We start from the raw sequence: 21,424 nt of genomic DNA, 5'->3' as shown, positions 1-21,424 counted from the left end.
AGGTCTGCTGAGTTCGGTAGAAAAACCATCGGCCATTTATATTGGGGGTGTGGTGTATGCAGACGGATTTGCTAAACATCTTGAAATGCTTTGAGTATAATAAAACCCCAAACGTGCTTTCTTTTTTCATTTTTTCGCGTATGTATTTTAGGAGAAATACAATCCACATGCTCTTGTTCCCTCCACTTTTAAATCATGAAAATGTTGTTGTGTAAGAGCCCTTTGATGTCCAGGAAGTCTTTTATCCTTCTTATTAGGTTATTTATATATATATATATTTATATTTATATAATATATAAATAAATAAGAAAAAATAAACAGAAAACACAACATGATGTCATGACTTAGGGCAAACACAAAGTGCCCGATTTAAACTCAAAAAAAGTTCTAAATCTACAATATTAAAACAAACAAACAAACAAAAAAACATTTCTTTTAGTGCTTTGCAAAAGTTCTGTTCTTTTCTGTTGGGTGGAACTTCCAGCCTGGTGGGATGAAGTAGGGAAGAGAACACATGTTCATTGAGTAGTGACTCTGGTGCTTTGGGACATGTGCTAACTGCTTAATTTTTACGATAACCCCAAAGTGGTTATTTTACAAATGAGATGAGCTCTCAGAGACCTTAAGGAATTGGCCATGGGCCACGGAAGAATTTCAAGCCAGGTCTGCACGACGTCTCAGCTCAAACTCTTTTAATTACATCTGTCCTTCTCATTCTGTTATAGGGATGGGGTGGGGGTGTACCTTCCAATCAAAAGTCCCATCTTGGGAAGTAACTTGGAAATATCTAGTAAATGGACCCAAGTATGAGGATATTGTAGCTTCTGGAAAGTGTCCAGAGCTTGATATTGACAAGGTGGATATTTAGTGTGGTGTCTTCACGAGGGCTTTGAATAAATGATACTGTGCCAGAGAGGGCCTGGGCATACTTCCTTTCATTATAGCAGACAAAAACCAGAATACACTCAGGGATAATGATAGGGGACAGGTGCCAGTGGAGACCCATGTTCTTGCCCTGTGATTCCATATGTTTAAACAAGTGATATTCTATTACCATTTATTTTACGTTTTATTATTTTTTTTGCCACACCCAAGGCATTGCCATGAGCTGCGGTGTAAGTTGCAGATGCGGCTCGGATCTGATGTTGCTGTGGCTGTGGCGTGGGCCAGGCGCTACAGCTCTGATTCAGCCTCTAGCCTGGGAACCTCCATATGCCTTGGGTGAGGGCCTAAAAAAACAAAAAAATAATACAAAAAAAATAGATTAAATTCTTTTCTTAGAAAAGAATTTTTCAGTGCTTATATGTTATTGGAGACATCCTAAAATGGTATAGAATGGGAATCAAAATTCTAATGGGTCTCTCTATAATGAGGCTGCATAGAAAAGAGTTTTATTGGGGGGGGTGCATATTATAGTCACCTATACCGTGGGGTACACAATTCATAGCTCGGCATTAAGTTACTATCTTTTGGAGGAAAAGAAGAGAAAAGTACCAAACGGAGGATGTGCAGATTGCTTAGCATTGGAACTGGGATCTAGGTTCTTCTGATAGTATCTGTTCAATAGGCTTTCTCCCAGAAATCCCAAGTCTTATTCAGTTTTTAGTTGTTTTGTGTTACAATCTCATGTTTCATTACATTATTTCTTAAAAAAAAAAAAAAACACCTTATTTTGCTTTGGCATCAAGGGTAAAAGGGACAAATTATTTAAAAAATTTTTTTTTCATTGAGTTAAGGCAATACAGAAAGAATGCAATGGGCAATTTTATAACTGACATTTTAGAGAACATTGGGGTCATCATATGACTGAGAACATGATTAATTTTTTGAAGGTCAGGAAACTAATATTTTTTTTTTCAGTGGATTTACTAAGGGAACCAACCACCTGGCTTCTAGTTTTGAGATGACTGCTCCCTAGGAAAAAGTTGCTTTTTTTTGTTCTTCACAGGGATTTTACTTTGCTTTTCATCTATAAAAATTGTATTCCATGGAAATAAGAGATATAATTATTGTAGCACTCATTTTTTTCTCATGCCTCTCCTGAAGAGCCACTCTGGTCTATCTTTTACCCCACAATAGTACAAAATTTAACAAGCATCCACATTATATTAGTCATTTTGCTTTGGGCTCTCGGCACACTTTGCAGTGTGGTTTCTAAGAGCCTTGCCCCACCCAGTAAGAATGGGTAAGGCTTTAAGTATCTCCAATGTGCCAATGCAAATTAAGCAATTTGTGTGGCTGTCCCCAGGAGAGTGGGGAAGAGGGCTTAGGATCTCAAGATGCCCAAGGGTGAGGGGAAGACATGACATGAACTCCTTTCGCAGTCAAAACTCAGTTAAAAATCTTGGATGAAAGATAGTTACTTTATAAGGAAGAAAGAAGGCAGAAATAGCTTGGTGAGGAGGCTGGAATCAACACTCTGGTTGTCTGTACAGAGAGGGCCTTTTTCTATGAAAGAGGCTTCTCCCAACTTCAGTAGATCCTTGCTCACATAGACAGGGAGTAGGGCTTGAGACATTTCTGTCTGTTTCCAACAGATTCTACCCCTGGGTACTTTATTCCCAGACCTATGAGTGCAGACTAGAGAAAAAGACCCATGTTTGATTTCTTTGAACATTTTATAAAGTGAGATTTCCTTACATCTGATTTCCCTTGTTCTCAATAAACTATTGTTAATACTTTTGAGGTACGCACTCTGTCCCACTGGTGTGGATTCCACAGCCCTGCAGACCCCTTGCCACTGTCACTGAGATGAGAGTCCCCAAGTGATGGGGTGTGAATCACTTCTCACTTTGTCACCTGTAAGAAGAGCTGTCACTGATGCCTCCATTCATATCCCATAGATGCTGTTAGCTCCCTGTCTTCCAGTTGGCAACACTTTCCAAGTGTTCAAGAAAGGCACTGTTGAATGCCTGTAAGTTATGATACAGATTCAACTGAAGTTGCATGTTAGATTACTCTTCCTGTTTATAAGGAAAACAAGCCAAAGGACCGAAACCTGATGTCCATAGGCAGTTAGCCCAGGATAATTGTTTTGGGGATTTATTGCATTGTTTTCCACTTTTGGATATGAATTGAAAGCATTAAAGGACATTTATTTATTCCACATCAAAAGAGCATTTAGTTCCTGTGTGGTTAAAATGATATTGGGATAAGTATATTGGAAGAAAGGAGACACTCCACTCAGTAACTTTCTTTGGTAGCCCTCACATTCCTTGAGAAGGTTAATTGACAGTCTTTGCACACTCCCTGCAACCCTGTCCCCAGAACTTTCAGAGGACACTTTGCAAGAGATACAATAATCCTTGTCTGCAGGCAATATGCACAGCTGGGAAAGATAATTAAATAGACTATTTCTTTTTGAGAGATCAACATCGTTTCATCAGAAGGACCCAGCAATTCTGTTGGACTCAGACTGAAACTATTACTAACAGACATACTTCAGACAGATTTCATAATCACTAGACTTCTGTGGTGCAAATGGTTATGGCGAGCTTCTGAAGCTCCCCAAAGACCACTAGCACTGTCAGATTAAAATAGCACTGAAGTTTAAAGTGAGCATTAAAGTATGATTCAGTTTAATATGTAACGTTGCTACCGGAAAGTGCTTCTTTGGTTTTCCCAAATTGATTGGTTGCATGGCTGCAGTTTTCTCGCGAGATACCTATGAAATCTCATTCTGTGATTGTTGGGGCTTATGGAGGGTGTTGAATAACATGCTGTAGATTTCATGGCGGGTGACATTATCATGTTATTTTTTTTTTTTCCCCTCACATCACACAGAGAATGTCATGAAAAGAGAGAAAATACCCCACTTTTGAATGTTAACATTTCTGAAAGTGAGTTTGATTTCTAGGGTAAGTTTTTATTGCTGTCATGCTATCATGCAACCAAAAGGGTGGGGTGAAATTTTAAAGAATTAAAAATTCCCTGTGAGCTTTCCTTTTAAGTACTTCTCACTGGAGTTGTTTTATCCCATTAGGCATCAGCTAATCAGACAGAGAAGCATTTCTTGCTGCCTCAGGCAGTGCTTCTTCCAGAGCAAGGCTAGTCCATTTTGACCCAGTGTGCACACTATAGGTAAATCGTTGCACTGTGTAGGGATACCTGTTCTTCTTTCTCCTCAGGATTCCTAAAGCCTGGTCACTGTCTTTTGATCCCTTAGTTTTTCTTATGAGCAGAACTGCCCATTTTCTTTCCAGTGGTCAATCCTACTTTATGTGAGCGAGGTCCACTCTTTCCAAGGGAAGACAACGGCTCTGATAAAATAAATGCAACACTCTTATCTGCCTTGGCATGGCTGAGTGATGTCGCAGAAGGCGCAATATATTTTGACTTTAAGAATAAAAAAAGCAGAATTTGGAGTTCCCATCATGGCTTACCAATAATGAACCCAACTAGTATCCATGAGGATGTGGGTTCGATACCTAGCCTCGCTCAGTGGGTTAAGGTTCTGGCATTGCCTGGAGCTGCAGTGTGGGTTGCAGATGTGGCTCAGATCTTGCGTTGCTGTGACTGTGGCATAGGCTGGCAGCTGGACCTCTGATTCGACCCCTACCTAGCCCAGGAAGTTCCATATGCCGCGGGTGCACCCATAAAAAGACAAAAAAAAAAAAAAAAAGCAGAATTTGATAGAAGCATGAGTTCTGTGCTTCTATTAAGTACATAGTCAAGCAGGATTTACAGATAACCCTGCATAATTAACATGAATATCATGTAAGATAATGACCTATGAGGAGCACTTGAAAAGATGCTCCATATCATTAGTCATTAGAAAAATGTAAATTAAAATCACAGTGCCAAAGTGATACCTCTGTGCATCTACTAGAATGTCTAAAATGAAAAAGACCAACTGTACCAAGTATTGGCTGAGGATGTGGAGGAACTGGTTCTCTCATTTATTGCTGGTAGGGATGTGAAATGGAACAAGCACATTTTTTTCAGTAGTAAATATGTAATTTATTTGTATAATATTATATAATTATATAATTTTTATTATAGTGGATTTACAATGTTTTTTCAATTTTTACTGTACAGCAAAGTGAGCCAGTTGTGCATGTACATACATTCTTTTTCTCAAATTATCCTCCATCATGTTCCATTGCAAGTGATTGGATATAGTTCCCTGTGCTGTATAGCAGGATCCCATTGCTTATCCACTCCAAATGTAATAGTTTGCATCTACTAAACTCAAACTCCCAGTCCGTCCCACGCCCTCCCCCTCCCCTGGGAAACCACAAGTCTATTCTCCCTGTCCATGAGTTTCTTTCTTTTCTGTAGATAGGTTCATTTGTGCCATATGTTAGATTCCAGATATAGGTGATATTATATGCTGTATGTCTTTCTCTTTCTGACTTACTTCACTTAGTTTGAGAATCTCTAGTTCCATCCATGTTGCTTCAAAGTGGCATTATTTTGTTCTTTCTTATGGCTGAGTAGTATTCCATTGTGTATATGTACCACATCTTCTTAATCCATTCATCTGTCAATGGACATTTAGGTTGTTTTCATGTCTTGGCTATCGTGAATAGTGCTGTAATGAACATAGGGGTGAAAGTATCTTTTTCAGTGAAAAATTTGTCCAGATATATGCCCATGAGTGGAATTGCTGGATCATATGTTAGTTCTATATTTAGTTTTCTGAGGTGCCTCCATACTGTTTTCTGTAATGCTTGTACCAATTTACATTCCCACCAACAGTATAGGAGGGTTCCCTTTTCTCCACATCATCTCCAGCATTTGTTGCTTGTAGTCTTATTAATGATAACCATTCTGACTGGTGTTAAGTGGTACCTCATTGTAGTTTTGATTTGCATTTCTCTAATAATTAGTGATGTTGAGCATTTTCTTGTGTGCCTGTTGCTTATTCTTATGTCTTTTTTGGAGAAATATCTATTCAGGTCTTCTACCCATTTTTCAATTGGATTGTATATTTTTTTGCTGTTGAGTTGCATGAGTTGTTCATATATTTTGGAGATTAAGCCCTTGTTGGTTGCATTATTTGAAACTATTTTCTCCCATTCTGTAGGTTGTCTTTGTTTTTTTTTTTTGTTTTTTTTTTTTTCTGGTTTCCTTTGCTGTGCAAAAGCTTAAAAGTTTGATTATGTCCCACTGGTTTACTTGTGTTTTTATTTCTATTGCCTTGGGAGACTGACCTAAGAAAACATTTGTACTATTGATGTCAGAGAATCTTTTGCCTATGTTCTCTTCTAGGAGTTTTATGGTATCTTGTCTTAAATTTAAGTCTTTAAGCCATTTTGAGCTTATTTTTTGTGCATGGTGTGAGGGTGTGTTCCACTTTCATTGATCTACATGTGGCTGTCCAGTTTTCCCAGTACCACATGCTGAGAAGACTGTCTTTTTCCCATTTTATATTCTAGCCACCTTTGTTAGAGATTAATCAACCATAGGTATTTGGGTTCTTTATTCTATTCCATTGGTCTGTATGTTTGTTTTGGTACCAGTACCACACTTTCTTGATTACTGTAGCTTTGTAATATTGTCTGAAGTCTGGGAGAGTTATGCCTCCTGCTTGGTTTTTTTTCTCCCCCCTCTGGATTGCTTTGGCAATTCCTGGTCTTTCATGGTTCCTTATAAGTTTTTGGATTGTTTGTTCTAGTTATGTGAAAAATGTCATGGGTAATTTGACAGGAATTGCATTGAATCTGTAGATCGCTTTGGGTAGTATGGCCATTTTAACAATACTAATTCTTCCAACCCAGGAGCATGGAATAGCTTTCCTTGTCTTTGAATCCTCTTTAATTTCCTTGATTAATGTTTTATAGTTCTCAATGTATAAGTCTTTTACCTCCTAGGTCAGGTTTATTCCTAATAATTTAATTTTGGGGGATGTGATTTTAAAAGGTATTTTATTTTTATTTTCCTTTTCTCATATTGAAATGGTCACTTTTGAAAATAGTTTAAAAGTTTCTTAAAAAGTTAAAGATACCTACCATACACTTACCATATAATCCAACCATAGTATACTTAAATATTTACCCAGGAGAAATGAAAGCATATATCCATACAAAAAAATTGTATGTAGATTGCTCATGACAATTTTATTTGTAATATTCCAGAGAAAGCAAACCAGATAGCCAATGAAAGGATAAACAAATCATTTTTATTGATTATATACATTCAGTGGAATACCATTCATCAGTAAAAAGAATCAACTATTCATGCATGCAACAACATAGAAAAGTTTCAAATTAATTATATTGAATTAAAGCTGTTAGGAAAAAAGTTGAGAAACTCTTGAGAATTAAATTAATCTAGTAATGTTGGAAATATAGAAAGGAAAAAAGGAATTTTATTGTTCCTTTTAAGACAGAATTGGCAAGACTTGGTGATGACATGATGGCTAGATGGGGCTACACTCTGATGTCTTTCTCTGGCTTGGGTTTCTCTATGTGGATCATCACCTATTTGGCTGTAAGGATTACATGAAAGATGGTGCTTAAGTATATGAGAAATTGTGAGCTAATTATTTAATGCTAATTCTTGAAGCAAGACTCTCCAAGAAGAAATGTTCAGTAGGCAAACCTTCAATACTTCTGCTTAAGTATATGTTAATGTATGTCTGCTTAAACATATATTTTGGCTTTTTAGTACATACAAGTATAGATAGCGGATGACAGTATGATATTAGTGAGAAGAAATAAAGAAGAGAACAAGGGAGTTCCCATCGTGGTGCAGTGGTTAACGAATCCGACTAGGAACCATGAGGTTGAGGGTTCGGTCCCTGCCCTTGCTCAGTGGGTTAACGATCCAGCATTGCCGTGAGCTGTGGTGTAGGTTGCAGACGCGGCTCGGATCCCGCGTTGCTGAGGCTCTGGCGTAGGCTGGTGGCTACGGCTCTGATTCGACCCCTAGCCTGGGAACCTCCATATGCCGAGGGAGCAGCCCAAGAAATAGCAAAAAAAGACAAAAAAAAAAAAAAAGAGAAGAGAACAAAAAAAAAAATGCTATTCCTAGACTCAGTCTCATAGATAAAAGAGAATATAGCATTGAGGGCAGAGAAAGAGAAAGAGGAAGAAGATGTTATGGGATCTCAGGGCAAGAGAACGGGGAACAGGGAGTTCCCTGATGGCTCAGCAGATTAAGGATCTGGAGTTGTTGCTTCTCTGGCTTGGGTTTGATCCCAGGCTCAGGATCTTCCACATGCCATGGGTGCCACCAAAAACAGAACAAAACAGACAAAAAGGAAGAGAGAACAGATTTGTAAGGGAGCAGACTTTATGGACATTTTGTTTATACAATGCTGCTGTCACCCAATAGTTAGATTTGTGTAGTTAGATTTATTTAGTCATTTGACCCAAAGTCTATAATTAATTGCAGCTCATCAGAAGTAGTGTCAATTGTGGTCAAGGGTGCGGGTTCTGGAGATTATATTCCCATCTCTGACATTAACAAATATATAAACTCTGAACATCTGTTTCCTTATCTGCAAAATGATCTCCCCACCAGTTCCCTTCACTTAGAATTATTGTATTACTAAATACTTTAAAATTTTGTATGGATGAGTTCCCCGTCATGGCTCAGCAGAAACAAGTCTGATTATCATCCATGGGGATGCAGGTTCAATCCCTGGCCTCGCTCAGTGGGTTAAGGATCTGGCATTGCCTTGACCCGTGGTGTGGGTTGAAGATGCAGTGCAGATCTAACGTTGCTGTGGCTATGGCTTGGCCAGTTGCTATAGTTCTGACTTGACCCCTAGACTGGGAACCTCCATATGCCACAAGTGCAGCCCTAAAAGGACAAAAAATAACATAAAGTAAATTAAAATAAAATTTTGTATGGAAATTACTTAGCATTGCTTCTAACCCATAGTAAGCATCAATAAATTGACCTTTCTCTTCTTTCCCTTCTCCTTCTCCCCCTCCTCCTTCCTGTTGTTATTATTCTTACTATTAGGCATCTACCATATTGTCAGTGATGACTGGAAAGTCTTACTCTCCCAATGAGCCATTAGAAAACATGGACACATTTTAGTGTTTATTACCAGAAGTATTCATAATGTCACCTTTATTCATCTGACTCAGTCTCCCCCAAGTGATTTATTTACATATGATCTTTTGTTAGTCTTTTGTTGACATGCTGTGAAAAAGAAAGAGCATGGCTTAGGGACCAAGCAAAGAGGTAGAAATTTATAGACTTTGGTCCTGCCCATGCACCAACTCCTTTTTGGCTTAAGGCAGGTAATTGAAATTTCTTGCACTTAAATACCTGCAACTGAAATAGAAATGAGATATAATCACATAGGGCTAAGTAAAAAGCATACAGATTTTAACACTACTTAAGTATAGAACTTTATAGAAAGCTAACTGGTTTGCATCAATTAGTGTATTTCTATAGATGTGACACAAAGGCACTAAGAAAATGCCACGTTGAAGTTCATTGATATACTAGGTGTAGAAAATAGGCCCTACCAGTTCAAATCCCTGGTTGCATTCCCTTCACCCACAATTGCTTTTATTCAAGTCAGCAGGGTTTTCTTATCTTGTTTCAGGATTTTTGGATTTAAGCCTCCATGATCAAGTGCATCTTCTGGAATGTGCCTGGCTAGAGATCCTCATGATTGGTCTTGTCTGGCGCTCCATGGAGCACCCAGGGAAGCTCCTGTTTGCTCCTAACTTGCTCCTGGACAGGTGAGTGACCTGGCTGTAACTTGGGGGAAGCAGATTACTGATACTCACCAGTGTGATTCTGAAGCTCCTTCAATCAGCACTTCATGAACCTTCCGAGAAGTTTATCACGATATTTACAAATGGGTGAATTTGATGTGTGTGGGATAGTCGAGTTCACAGAAAGCTATGGATAACTTTCTGCTAGGCGTCTCCCCAGATTAGCTCTATCATTTCTGAAATGTACATATGAACGTACACACATGTGTATATTCATACATATATCTATGTACATATGCATATGTATTTATAAAATTATGAACTGTGACTTTCTAACTCCACCTTCATCTTGTTTGATTTAAAAAATGATGAGTACCTTTCCTTCATTAAAATTTCTTTTGGGCTCATGTACATCCACACCACAATAGGCTTTTCATTTCCATTTCCAATTTTCCCATCAGTAAAGAAGGAGATCTGACTAGAGAGCCAATGGCCACTTCCAGTTTTATGAACTTGTAAAAGCGAACTTGCTTATTTTAGAAAAAGAGGATTTCAGTCTTCAAAAGTGGGACCTTGTTTAATATATTCTATTTGGGTTGACTTGGAATATGAGTCTTATTGTTCTTTCTTATTCAAGCATTGCTTAGAGCAATCGAATTTAGACACTATGTAACAGCAGCTACCACTGACAGAATCCCTACCCAGCACCCACTGCTGCTGCTGAATGCTTTACAGACAAGATCTCATTTCATCATTGCATCACTCCAGGGAAGCCTTATCATTCATGTTGCACCAGTAAGGAAGCTAAGTTTCAGAGATGTACTTCTACTTGCAAAAAGCATTGAGCTAGCTGCTGGTGTAGCCAGGCCTGGAGTTCAAGGTGTGTCTGGCACTAGCACACTCTTCTTGCCTCCTGCCCTGTGCACACATCCTTCATCAGCGATGCCTTTTTTGGTTGCTGCTGTGGCTTTTTGTTTTCAGGTATACCATGTCTTTATGGTTTGCATAACCACTTGGATGGGAAAGGTCCATCTTCTAATTGCGTCTTGCAAACTTTTTTTTTAATTTGCCTATGTTCATTCATCCAAGGGTACCAGGTTGCCTGGGATGCATCTTTGTGCATTCCTTCCTTCCTTTGAGGGTACCATGCTGCCTCCCCATCTCTTGCCCTGCTCCGGCTTCCTTCCCTCCAGCTGTCAAGTCCCTGGGGAACAGAGTTCTGGCAACATTTAGTTATTTAAATACCAGAGAATTGTACAAGTATTGGTTACTGTGTTGTCATTTTATGTTGTTACTGCTTTTTTAAAAACCAGTGATGAGGCTGTTCAAGAAGCAGACCTCTTTTTCCAGGGCATCTATTCCCATGTCACAATTTCGTGAAATGATGGAAGACGACCACTGGCTTGTTCTGTAGGACTGCCTTCACACGGTATCCTGTCCACCGCCTGGAGGACAGCTCTACAGTGCTTCCTCTCTTCTCGTTCCTTCTTTTCCTTTCCATTTCCCCTTATTCCTCTTGTCTTGTCATTCTTCCCTTCCATCTCTTTTCTCCTATTTTCCTTCTCTTTCCTCTTTCCTTTTTTTTTCCTGTCTCCTCCTCCTCTTTCTCCTCTTCTTCCTCCTTCTGCTTTTAAATTTCTTCTTGTGTTAATAGTCATGTGGTTCTACGACCAAGTTATAATAAAGTTGCATATGAAAATTGTAAACTGCATACACTGTTTCATCTCTACATACTAGAAGGTGTCTTCAGGGTTTAGGATTTGGGGTACAAGGATGAATGAATCCATTTGTTCCACGAATACCTTCTTGGGTACACACTTTCTAGGAACAGTCATCTGGTCCCTGCAATATAAATAGGAAAGAGTTGGAACAGCACTCACCCGAGTGCCTAGAACTCTGCCTTTCTTTTTCAGCACTCGCAGTATGGTTAATTTCCTCCTATCTCTTTCACTGCAGTGTGAGTGGACTGAAAGTTCTCCCCTCTCTCCACTCCTACTTTCTAAAATTCCAGATGCAAAGTTTCTACTACCTCTAGAATAGGATGCCTCCACTTCTGCTCTGTTGACCTTTCTGGCAGAATTATTCTTTCCTGTGGGGGACTGTCCTGTGCATTTCAGGGTGTTTAGCAGCATCCCTGGACTCGACCTACTAAAACGTTCTCAGAGTAGCACCCCCTTCCCCAGAGATGACAGTCCAAAATGTCTCCAGACATTTCTAAGTGTCCCCTGTGTGTGGTGGGAGGAGAGGCACAAAACTGTCCGTGGTTAAGAGCCACTACTCTAAATTTTTCTACGTTCATGTCATATAAGCTCTACAGACTCACAATATCCCTCACTAAAAACATTATCTTCCTCATCGGCTTTGTTCCTTTTCCTTTTTTCTCTGGCATCAGCATTCACCCAGACAGGAAGCTGTCAAGTTCAACTTAACCTTGGTTTCCACTTCCCTCCTTCCCAGATTATCCAGTTAACCCTCAAGTCCTTCCTGCCCTGTTTCTGAAATCTATAGCTCGTTTTGTCTCCCTTCCTCCATTTTTTTAAATTGAAATATAGTTGATTTACACTGCTGTATTCATTTAAGGTGTACAGCACAGTGATTGCTATTCTTTTTCAGATTCTTTTCCCTTATTGGTTATTATAAGATATTGAATATAATTTCCTGTGCTATGCAGTAGGTCTTTGTGGGTTATCTATTTTATATATAGTAATACGTCTATGTTAATCCCAGCCTCTTAATTTATCTTTTCTCCTCCCTTTCCCTTCAGAAACCATAAGTTTGTTTTGTGTGTCTGCGAGCCTTTGTTTTGTAAATAAGTTCATTTACATCATTTTTTAAAAAAGATTCCACCTATAAGTGCTAACAGATGGTATTTGTGTATCTCTGTCTGGCTCACTTGCCCTAGCTCAGGTCCTTGTCAACTCTCCCCAGAATTTTGTCTCTCCAACACTTCTATCTCTTTCTCAGCCACCAGCCCTCTTTCCTCTGGTCTGTTCCCCACAGGGCTGCCAGAGACTTCTTTCTGAGGCACAGCTGTGATCCTGATGCTTTCTGACTCAGCTTTCGTTGGCTCTCTCCCTTCTTTAGAAGATACTGTCTAGACTTCTTATCTTGATAGTTGTGAATCTCTATTGCAAGTGTCAAAAGACCCAAACATCTGCAGAGCCGGTCAGATGATGTAATGAGGAAGGCCAGGGACTGTGAGTCCTAAAAGGAGTTCTGGGGATTAAGTGAGCCCTGTGAGTTCTTAGAGAGTCCAGGCTACAAACACCTGGGCCCTGAACTCAGCCTGAGCACCATGAACTTAACTTTTGCATTTCAAGGTTTTCTTATACTTGTTCTGAAAGGCCCTGTACTTTTAAGATTCCTTGTTAGAATCTTGGGACCTTCTTTAAAGCTCATTTCAGAAGTCACTCTTCCAGAAAACCTTTCTTGAAATTTGTCTCCTCTCTCCTTGGCCCAAGTTCTCACAGGATTTGGTTTCTGTCTCTCTTACTTGCCTTCTGCCGTCTGTAGGTTGGGATTTTACGTCTTATCTTCCCTTCCAGCTCATAAACTTCTTGTGGACAAGAACCAGATCTTGTTCATCTTTTTGTTAACCTCCAACGAATAGAGCCTTCCATGATCCCCTATAGGTGTTAACTGCACCAGGGTCAGCTGGGTGGCTCATGGCACAGTCAGGAAAAGCGACATCTTCTGATACTCATTTCAGCTGTTCTTATCAGACTCACTTCTTATTGAAGGCTATTCTCCAGCTCCTGGCTTTTAGACTTTGAAGATATTAAGATCCATCTGTTTCAGAAGGATTTTTAAAATTACTCAATGTGTGTGGCTTATGCTTACACTTCTGCTTATATTCCACAAACCTGTTAAATTCTGAATGAAGCTAAACAACGGAACTTATTTTTTCCCATCACGAGACCCACTACTGAGTAAAATCCTCAAGATCTTAATGCATTGAATAACACTCACATACATACTAGTGATTAGAAAAGTTTATAAATAAGTATAAATTATATGAATGATGTTAAATATTAAGAAATGTAGTCTGTTGTATGTAATTTCGATACTATTATAGTTATTACCATGCATCTAAATATTTTCAACTTTCAATCTTATTAAATTACTCTCTGGGCAATATAAGATAACTGCTTTCCATGACATTGATGTATGCATAACAACAAAAAAAATATTGTGACCAGCAACCCATTTGAAATTTTATATATCTGGAGAATGGCTTTTGAGCGTGGGGCACACTGTATTTTTGCCTTGCAGGCTCCTACTCCTTTGACAACATTCAGCTCTCTGATTAGCATCAGTCCCCTTGATCCCTCTGTTGCTCATTTCCCATCCTATTGCACATGGTGTATGTTTTTTTGTAACAAGATGTAGAAATCTGTAAGTTTCAAGCTGAAGTGCTGGGAAGCAAAGATGAGTGTTAACTTCATTGTTTTTGTTTTATCTCTGGCTGGGTGATGCAGCCTTTGAAAATTTGCCCTCCATGGGCTATTCATCTCTGCATAGACATAGGGACAAAAGACCAGAAGTTCCAAGGAGCCCTGTCACCCATGGGGTTACCAGCATTGGTAACTGGAGGCAGGGTTTACCTGCCATTGATGATAATAACGTCCTATTTTCTCAAACCTTCTTTGCCATTCCAGGCATTTGTGCTTTCCAAGGCTATCAAGAGGATAGAATTTACCCCAGTCTTTCCTTGTAATTACTCAACTGTTAGTATTGGCAAGTGGGGTTTAGTGATTGTAGGACTAAGAAAAAACTGCTGGGTTGCCATCCCACATTTGTGACAGAGAACATATTTCCTATCTTGTGTCCATTTAAGAAGAATTATTGCTTGATTTACTCCTTGATGACGACCCATGATATCTTGATTCTGGTAGTTTATAACTTTCCTGGTAGTCATATGCTTGAAGGTTCATTTTATCCTTACCATACTTAGCCTACCCACAATCTCCAGTTCTTCCCTGTGCCCTGCAGCACTGAGTTCCAAGCATTTAATGCAGGTATCTTTTCCTGTGAAACCCAAACAATAAAGCTTATCATAAGGTATTAATAGAGAACCTAGTAATTTCTCTTAGCGTGTGTATTTGTGTGTGTGTGTGTGTGTGTGTGCATTTATGTTATTTTATAAGAGGAAAGTTAAAGATAATAAGAATGCCTGGGAAAGTAATCAGGAAATGGAGAAAACTCGTTTTCCATTCTAGCACCTAATCCTTTGGTGTGTTTTGGCACCAGAAAACACAAAATATGTCCTCTGTGTCAACTAGGAATGCACCTCTTCGTTTAGTCCTGCTTCAGTGCTCACACTGGAAAAATAGAGACCGAAAACAGAAGCAAAAGTGTTCAACGTATGTCATTCCTTGTGGGATCTCTTTGTTTTTGCAGGAGTAAAGTTTACTATAGCTGGAAGGCAGATGTGATGTTAGAGGAAACAATGTAAATTGCCTCTTCAGTAAGACTATCCAGTTTCCAAAGCACTGTCTCACTCTGTTTTGCTGGCGCCATCCGTGCTAACAAATTCTGAGAAATATTTGCGGATTTCTCAGTGAGCCAAAGTACTCTCTTCGACTCCTATTCACTCTCAGAGAGGAAAAAAAAAAAAAAAACCTATTCATCCATTTGAAAAGCAAAGCTTAATTCGACAAGCAGAATATTCCCTCTACCAAGCATCTGGCCAGAGGGTTGTTGATCTAGCTCTTTCCATCATTCCTACATTAGGAGGTTCTGCCTGTAGGACATAATATTGGACAACAGCAAGTTCTTTTACTTGTGTGCGTGGAATAGGAATAAGTTCTCCTCCTTAAGAGAAAAACAGGTTGTTGCACTGGAGAGAACATTTTGCTTCGTCTACTAAACAGCTGATTGTTTTCAGTTGATAAATTTAATTTAATTAATTTATTTATTTCTTGGCCATGCCTATGGCTTGTGAAAGTTCCCAGGCCAGGAATCGAAACCAAGCCACAGCAATGTCCTGAGCCACTGCAGTGACAATGTTGGATCCTTAACCTGCTGCAACACAAGGGAACTCTAATAAATTCGTTTTAAATTGAAAACCAGAAGTCATTTTCTAGAAGCAAAAGCATTCTCATTTTATTTGTTGTAAATATTTTAGAAAAAAAAACATGCAAATAAAAACATGCAATGAAAACAATGCTTCCAGCAATGCTTTTACTGGCTTTTTTTTTTTTTTTTTTGTCTTTTATTCTTTTAGGGCTGCACCCACGGCATATGGAGGTTCCCAAGCTAGGAGATCCGAGCTGCATCTGAGACCTACACCACAGCTCCCAGTAAAGCTGAGCGAGGCCAGGGATTGAACCCACAACCTCATGATTCCTAGTTGGATTCGTTTCTGTTGCGCTACCATGGAAACTCCTAATTGGCCTTTTAAAATATTTTATTTCACTTGGAAGAGTGAAAAAATAAAGTTCTGAAATAAGCTGATAAATTCAGAATGTGATTTGTTTAAAGGTTTCTTAGCCATAAAGAGAAGGATCTCCCTTTATATTTCCTCTTCAGATTTCTCGTCTCTGAAAAAAATACGTGCTCTACTGAAGAGGGCTTTGCAGAGGTGAGCAACCCACCAGCAGAGTCAGTTCGGGGCAGGAGGCAGTTTTTGGTTACTCCAGCGGCTTTGCCGGATTCCCTCATAACTTTCCAGGAGCGCTTTTGTTGCATGCACTCATTTGGCCCGTTCATATCTCAAGACCTTCTTATTCATAACTTTTTTTTTACTCTCCCTTATTATAGAATTGGATGAAGAAGGAAAAGAAAGGGTGCTACCATTTATTTAACTTCTTTAATCTGTACAGTAGTGGGCTGGGTTGTCTTCTGTACTGTATCTTATTCATTGTATGAGAATAAGAGAAGCGAAGGGTTTTACCAGTTTATATTCTATAGACTGGATCAGATCCATTGGTTCTTTCCAGTTCTGAGCCTTTAATTACTAAATGGCAGATGCTAATTCATTGATTCTTTAAAGTCTTCAGTTTAACGTTCTGACAAATCCTGGGTATATGAAACTATAAACTGCAGAGGAGGAAAGTTGAGGCCAAAAGGAAGGAGAAATTAGCCAAACTACCAGTATTACTGCCTCCTCTGATTGAAAGGAATCAAAATTTCTATCAGACAAAAAACAAATTGCATTATACACTTTAAATGGGTCAGTTATGTGGTATGTGAATTATATCTCAATAAAAATATTAAAAGCACACACATATTTGAATTTCTGAAAAAGCCAGTTTGACTATCAAGACCTGCACTTATGAAAGTCCTTGTACTGGTTCTACTGGAGGAAAGGAAAACAAAATATTCAAACCAAGATTTCCCCTTAAAAACAAAAGCGATGAAGCAGCACCGTATTATAAAGCCTGCTACGCCACAATCTTTAACTCTTCAAGAATAAGCCTGTAAACAGTAAGGACCTACTTAATATAGAATTGCTCCAGAGGAAAAGGCATAATTCCAACCAAAGAATTAATCCTGCATAAGAGGTCAATTTGGCTTTTCTTCCATTGTTACCTACCACATTATTTTTGTATTTGCCAGAGATTATTAATAGTTAAATGTTGCAAATTGATTGAAAATACAATCAACATAGTATTTTGACAGTTTAATTCTAAAATATCTTGATATTCCTTCTACACAGAGATAATGAAGGACTCCCCCACTCATATCTGCTGTAATCACAACTGCCTTTTGGGGGTCAGTGTTGGAAAGACACTCATTTGTTTTAATGAATGCAGTTAAAATCCAGAGGTAAAGGGAGATGGTCAACTTTAAGTCTGTGTTAGTTGGAATTCAGTTTCAATCAACTCTAGATACTTATCGAGTATCACCATTTCTCTAGGGTTCTGCCCGACACTGGAGGATTTGAGACTGAGGTGTAAGAAGCAGACTTGTCCTCAGGGAATTCACTCTCTAGGGGTAGATGGTGTTGGTGTACACACGAATGCAAGCAAAAGCAAGGTTTAAGCAAGCCTCCACCACACGCCACATCATTTGTGTCTAGTTTATCACTTTCTTTTTTTTTACTGAGAAATAGTTGACATATAGCATTATATTAGTTTCCAATATACAACATATGATTTGATATATGTAGAAATTATAAAATGATCACCACAATTAGTCTAGTTAACATCCATCACCACACATATTACATTTTTTCTTATGATGAGAAATTTTATTTTTATTTAATTAATTAATAAATTAATTTGTCTTTTTAGGGCCAAACTCACAGCATATGGGAGTTCCCAGGTTAGGGCTCAAATAGGAGCCATAGCTGCAAGCCTACACCACAGTTCATGGCAATGCCAGATCCTCAACCCACTGAGCAAGGCCAGGGATTGAACCTCATCCTCATGGATACTGGTCGGGTTCGTTACCACTGAGCCATGACAGGAACTCCAAGAACTTTTAGTATACAATAAAGTTTTATTAACTACAATCACCATGCTGAAAATTATCATCCTGAGGACTTATAACTGAAAGTTTGTACCTTTTGACTATCTTCACCCACTTTGCCCTTCTGTCCCCCACCTCTGGCAACTACCAATTAGTTCTCTGTATCTATGAGGCTTTTTTTTTAAAGATTCTGCATATAAGTGATATCATATAGCATGTGTCTCTCACTATCTGACTTAGTTCACTTAGCATAATGCCCTCAAGTTCCATCCATGTTATCATAAATGGTAGAATTTCCTTCTTTTTATGACTGGATAATATTCCATATAGTCATATAATGCATTATATTAATCCATATATATATATATATATATATATATGTATATACACACACACACACATTCATCTGTTGCTGGACAATTAGGTTGTCTCCATGTTTTGGCTGTTGTAAATAATGCTGCACTGAACATAGGGGTGCAGATATCTTTTCCAATTAGTGTTTCATTTTCTTTGGATAAATACTGAGAAGAGGAGTTCCCATTGTGGCTCAGGGGAAATGAACCCAACTAATACCCATGAGGATGCAGGTTCAATCCATGGCCTCACTCAGTGGGTTAAGGTTCTGGCATTGCCTTGAACTGTGGTGTAGGTTGCAGGTGCAGCTTGGATCCTGCATTGCTGTGGCTGTGGTGTAGGCTGGCAGCTGCAGCTCTGATTTGACCCCTAGCTTGGGAACTTCCATTTGCCCTAAAAAGCAAAGTGCAGCCCTAAAAAGCAAAAAAAAAAAAAAAAAAAAAAAGTACTGAGAGGAGGAATTTCTGGGTTATATGGTAGTTCTATTTTTACATTTTTGAGGAACTTCCATCCTGGGTTCCATAGTTGCTGTACCAATTTACATCCTCATCAACAGTGCACAAAAGGGTTGCCTTTTCAGCATATCCTCACCAACCTTGTTATTTCAAAAATAGCCACTCTGACAAGTGTGAGGTAATATCTCATAGTTTTGTGTTTCCCTGATGATTAGTGATGTTTGAGCACCTTCTCATATATATACTTTTTGGTCATCAATTTGGCTTTTTTGGAAAAATGTTTACTTATATCCCCTGCCTATTTTTTAATCAGATTCTTTGTTTTTTTGCTATTGAGTTATATAAGTTCTTTATACATTTTGGATATTAACTCTGTATCAGATAGATGATTTTCATATATTTTCTGCCATTGATAGGTTACTTTTTCATTTTGTTAATGGTTTCCTTTGCATGGTTTACAAAAGCTGTTTCATTTGATGTAGTGCCACTTGCTTATTTTGCTTTTGTTGCCTTTGCATTTGTCGTCAATAAAAAAAAAAATCATTGCCAAGACCAATGTCAAGGAGTTTACCACCTTTGTTTTCTTTAGAAGTTTTATAGTTTAGGGTCTTATGTTTAAGTCTTTGGTCCATTTAGAGTTAATTTTTGTGTATAGTATAAGATATTGGTCCAGTTTAATTCTTTTGCATGTGGCTGTTGAATTTTCTCAATACATTTATTAAAGAAACTGTTCTCTCCCCATTGTATATTTTTGGCTCTTTTTGTCATAAATTAATTGACCACTTACATATGGGTTTATCCTGGGCTCTCAGTTTTTTTCCCTTGATCTTTGTGTCTAGTTTCTATGCTAATACCATACTGTCTTGATTACTATTGCTTTGTAATATAGTTTGAACAGGGACCATGATGCCTCCAACTTTGGTCTTCTTTGTCAAGATTGCTTTGGCTATTTGGGTCTTTTGTGGTTCCATACAAATTTTAGGATTGTTTTTTCTTTTTCTGTGAAAAAAATGCCATTGGAATTTTGATAGAGATTGCATTGCACCTGTATATTGATTTAAGTAGTATGAACATTTTAAAAATAGTAATTCTTCCAATCCATGAGCATGGGATATATTTCTACTTATTTGTGTCTTCTTCAATATCATTCATCAGCATTGTATAGTTTTCAGTGTACTGGTCTTTCACCTCCTTGGCTAAATTTATTCGTTAGGTATTTTATTTATTTTTTGATGCAGTTGTAAACAAGATTGTTTTTAAAAATTTTTCTTTCTAATACTTCCTTATAACATATAGAAACCATTGATTTTTTTGTATATTACATTTGAATCCTGCAACTTTAGGAATTCATTTATTAATTCTAACAGTTTATTTGGTCTTTATGGCTTTTCTATATATAATATCATGCCATCTGAAAATGGTAACAGTTTTACTTCTTCCTTCCTGATTTGGATACTTTTAATTTCTTTCCCTTACCTAATTACTCTGGCTAGGACTTCCAGTACTATGTTGAATAAAAGTGGTGAAAGCATCCTTGTCTTGAGACTGATTATAGTGGAAAAGATTTCAGCTTTTCACCATTGTTTATGACATTAGCTGTGGGCTTATTTTGTGTAGCCTTTATTATGTTGAGGTATGTTCCCTCTATATCCACTTTGTTCAGAGTTTTAATCTTAAATGAATATTGAGTTTTGTCAAAAGCTTTCTCTGCATCTATTAAGATGATCATAGAATTTTATCCTTCATTTTGTTAATGTAGTGTTTTATATTGATTGATTTGCAGATGTTGAACCATCCTTGCATCTTTGGAACAAATCCCACTTGATCATGGTGTATGATCCTTTTAATGTATGGCTGAATTTAGGATGTAATATTTTGTTGAGGACTGTTGCATCTCTGTTCATAATGGATACTAGGCTGTAATTGTTTTTTCTTGAGTGTCTTTGGCTTTGGTAAAAGGTGAAAGTGACCTTGTGAAAGGAATTTGGAATTATTCCTCCCCTTCTATTTTTTGGAAGAGTTTGTGACAGTTTGGTATTAATTCACCTTTAAATGTTTGGTAGAATTCACCTGTGCAGCCATCTGGTTCTTTTCTTTTCAGGGATATTTTTGATTACTGATTCAATCTCCTTACTAGTAATTCGTTTGTTCAAATTACTATTTCTTCAAGATTTGGTCTCAGTAGATTGTGCGTTTCTAGGAACTTATCCATTTCCTCTAGGTTGTCCAACTTTTTTGGCATATAGTTGTTAATAATAGTCTCTTATGATTCTTTGTATTTCTGTGATATCAATTGTACCTCTACCACTTTCTAATAGCTGTGATTTCTAAGTGAAAATCAAACCCTGGTTTATACTTACATTTATAAATCGGTTCACTCTTAATATTTCCATGCCAGCATTAACTATACCATTATACATTTATCCTGCCTAAAGTGTGTCCATTATAGATAACTCTAAAATGACTTAATTCCATATGTTGATCCCTTGGGTTTGGCAGGAGGGCAACAGGGGGCTTTAGCAGAGATTTTTCAAGCCTCTATGGTAAATGACCACAATTTACACATCTTTGAAA

General features: G+C 38.0%; 1 protein-coding gene across 15 annotated transcripts in view; it reads left to right on the top strand.

The window, feature by feature from the left end:
• The window catches only part of ESR1 (estrogen receptor 1), a 387,875-nt gene that overhangs the window by 299,318 nt on the left and 67,133 nt on the right, over positions 1-21,424 (top strand). For all 15 annotated transcript variants that reach the window (XM_021083057.1, XM_021083070.1, XM_021083050.1 and 12 more), the window contains 1 exon segment: positions 9,512-9,650. In XM_021083057.1, coding sequence (XP_020938716.1) covers positions 9,512-9,650 — 139 coding nt within the window.

This window comes from Sus scrofa, chromosome 1 (assembly GCF_000003025.6).
Source record: "Sus scrofa isolate TJ Tabasco breed Duroc chromosome 1, Sscrofa11.1, whole genome shotgun sequence".
NCBI classification, from domain to species: Eukaryota; Metazoa; Chordata; class Mammalia; order Artiodactyla; family Suidae; genus Sus; species Sus scrofa.
The sequence above is the reverse complement of the archived record's forward strand: the minus strand, read 5'-3'. Positions and strand labels throughout refer to the sequence as shown.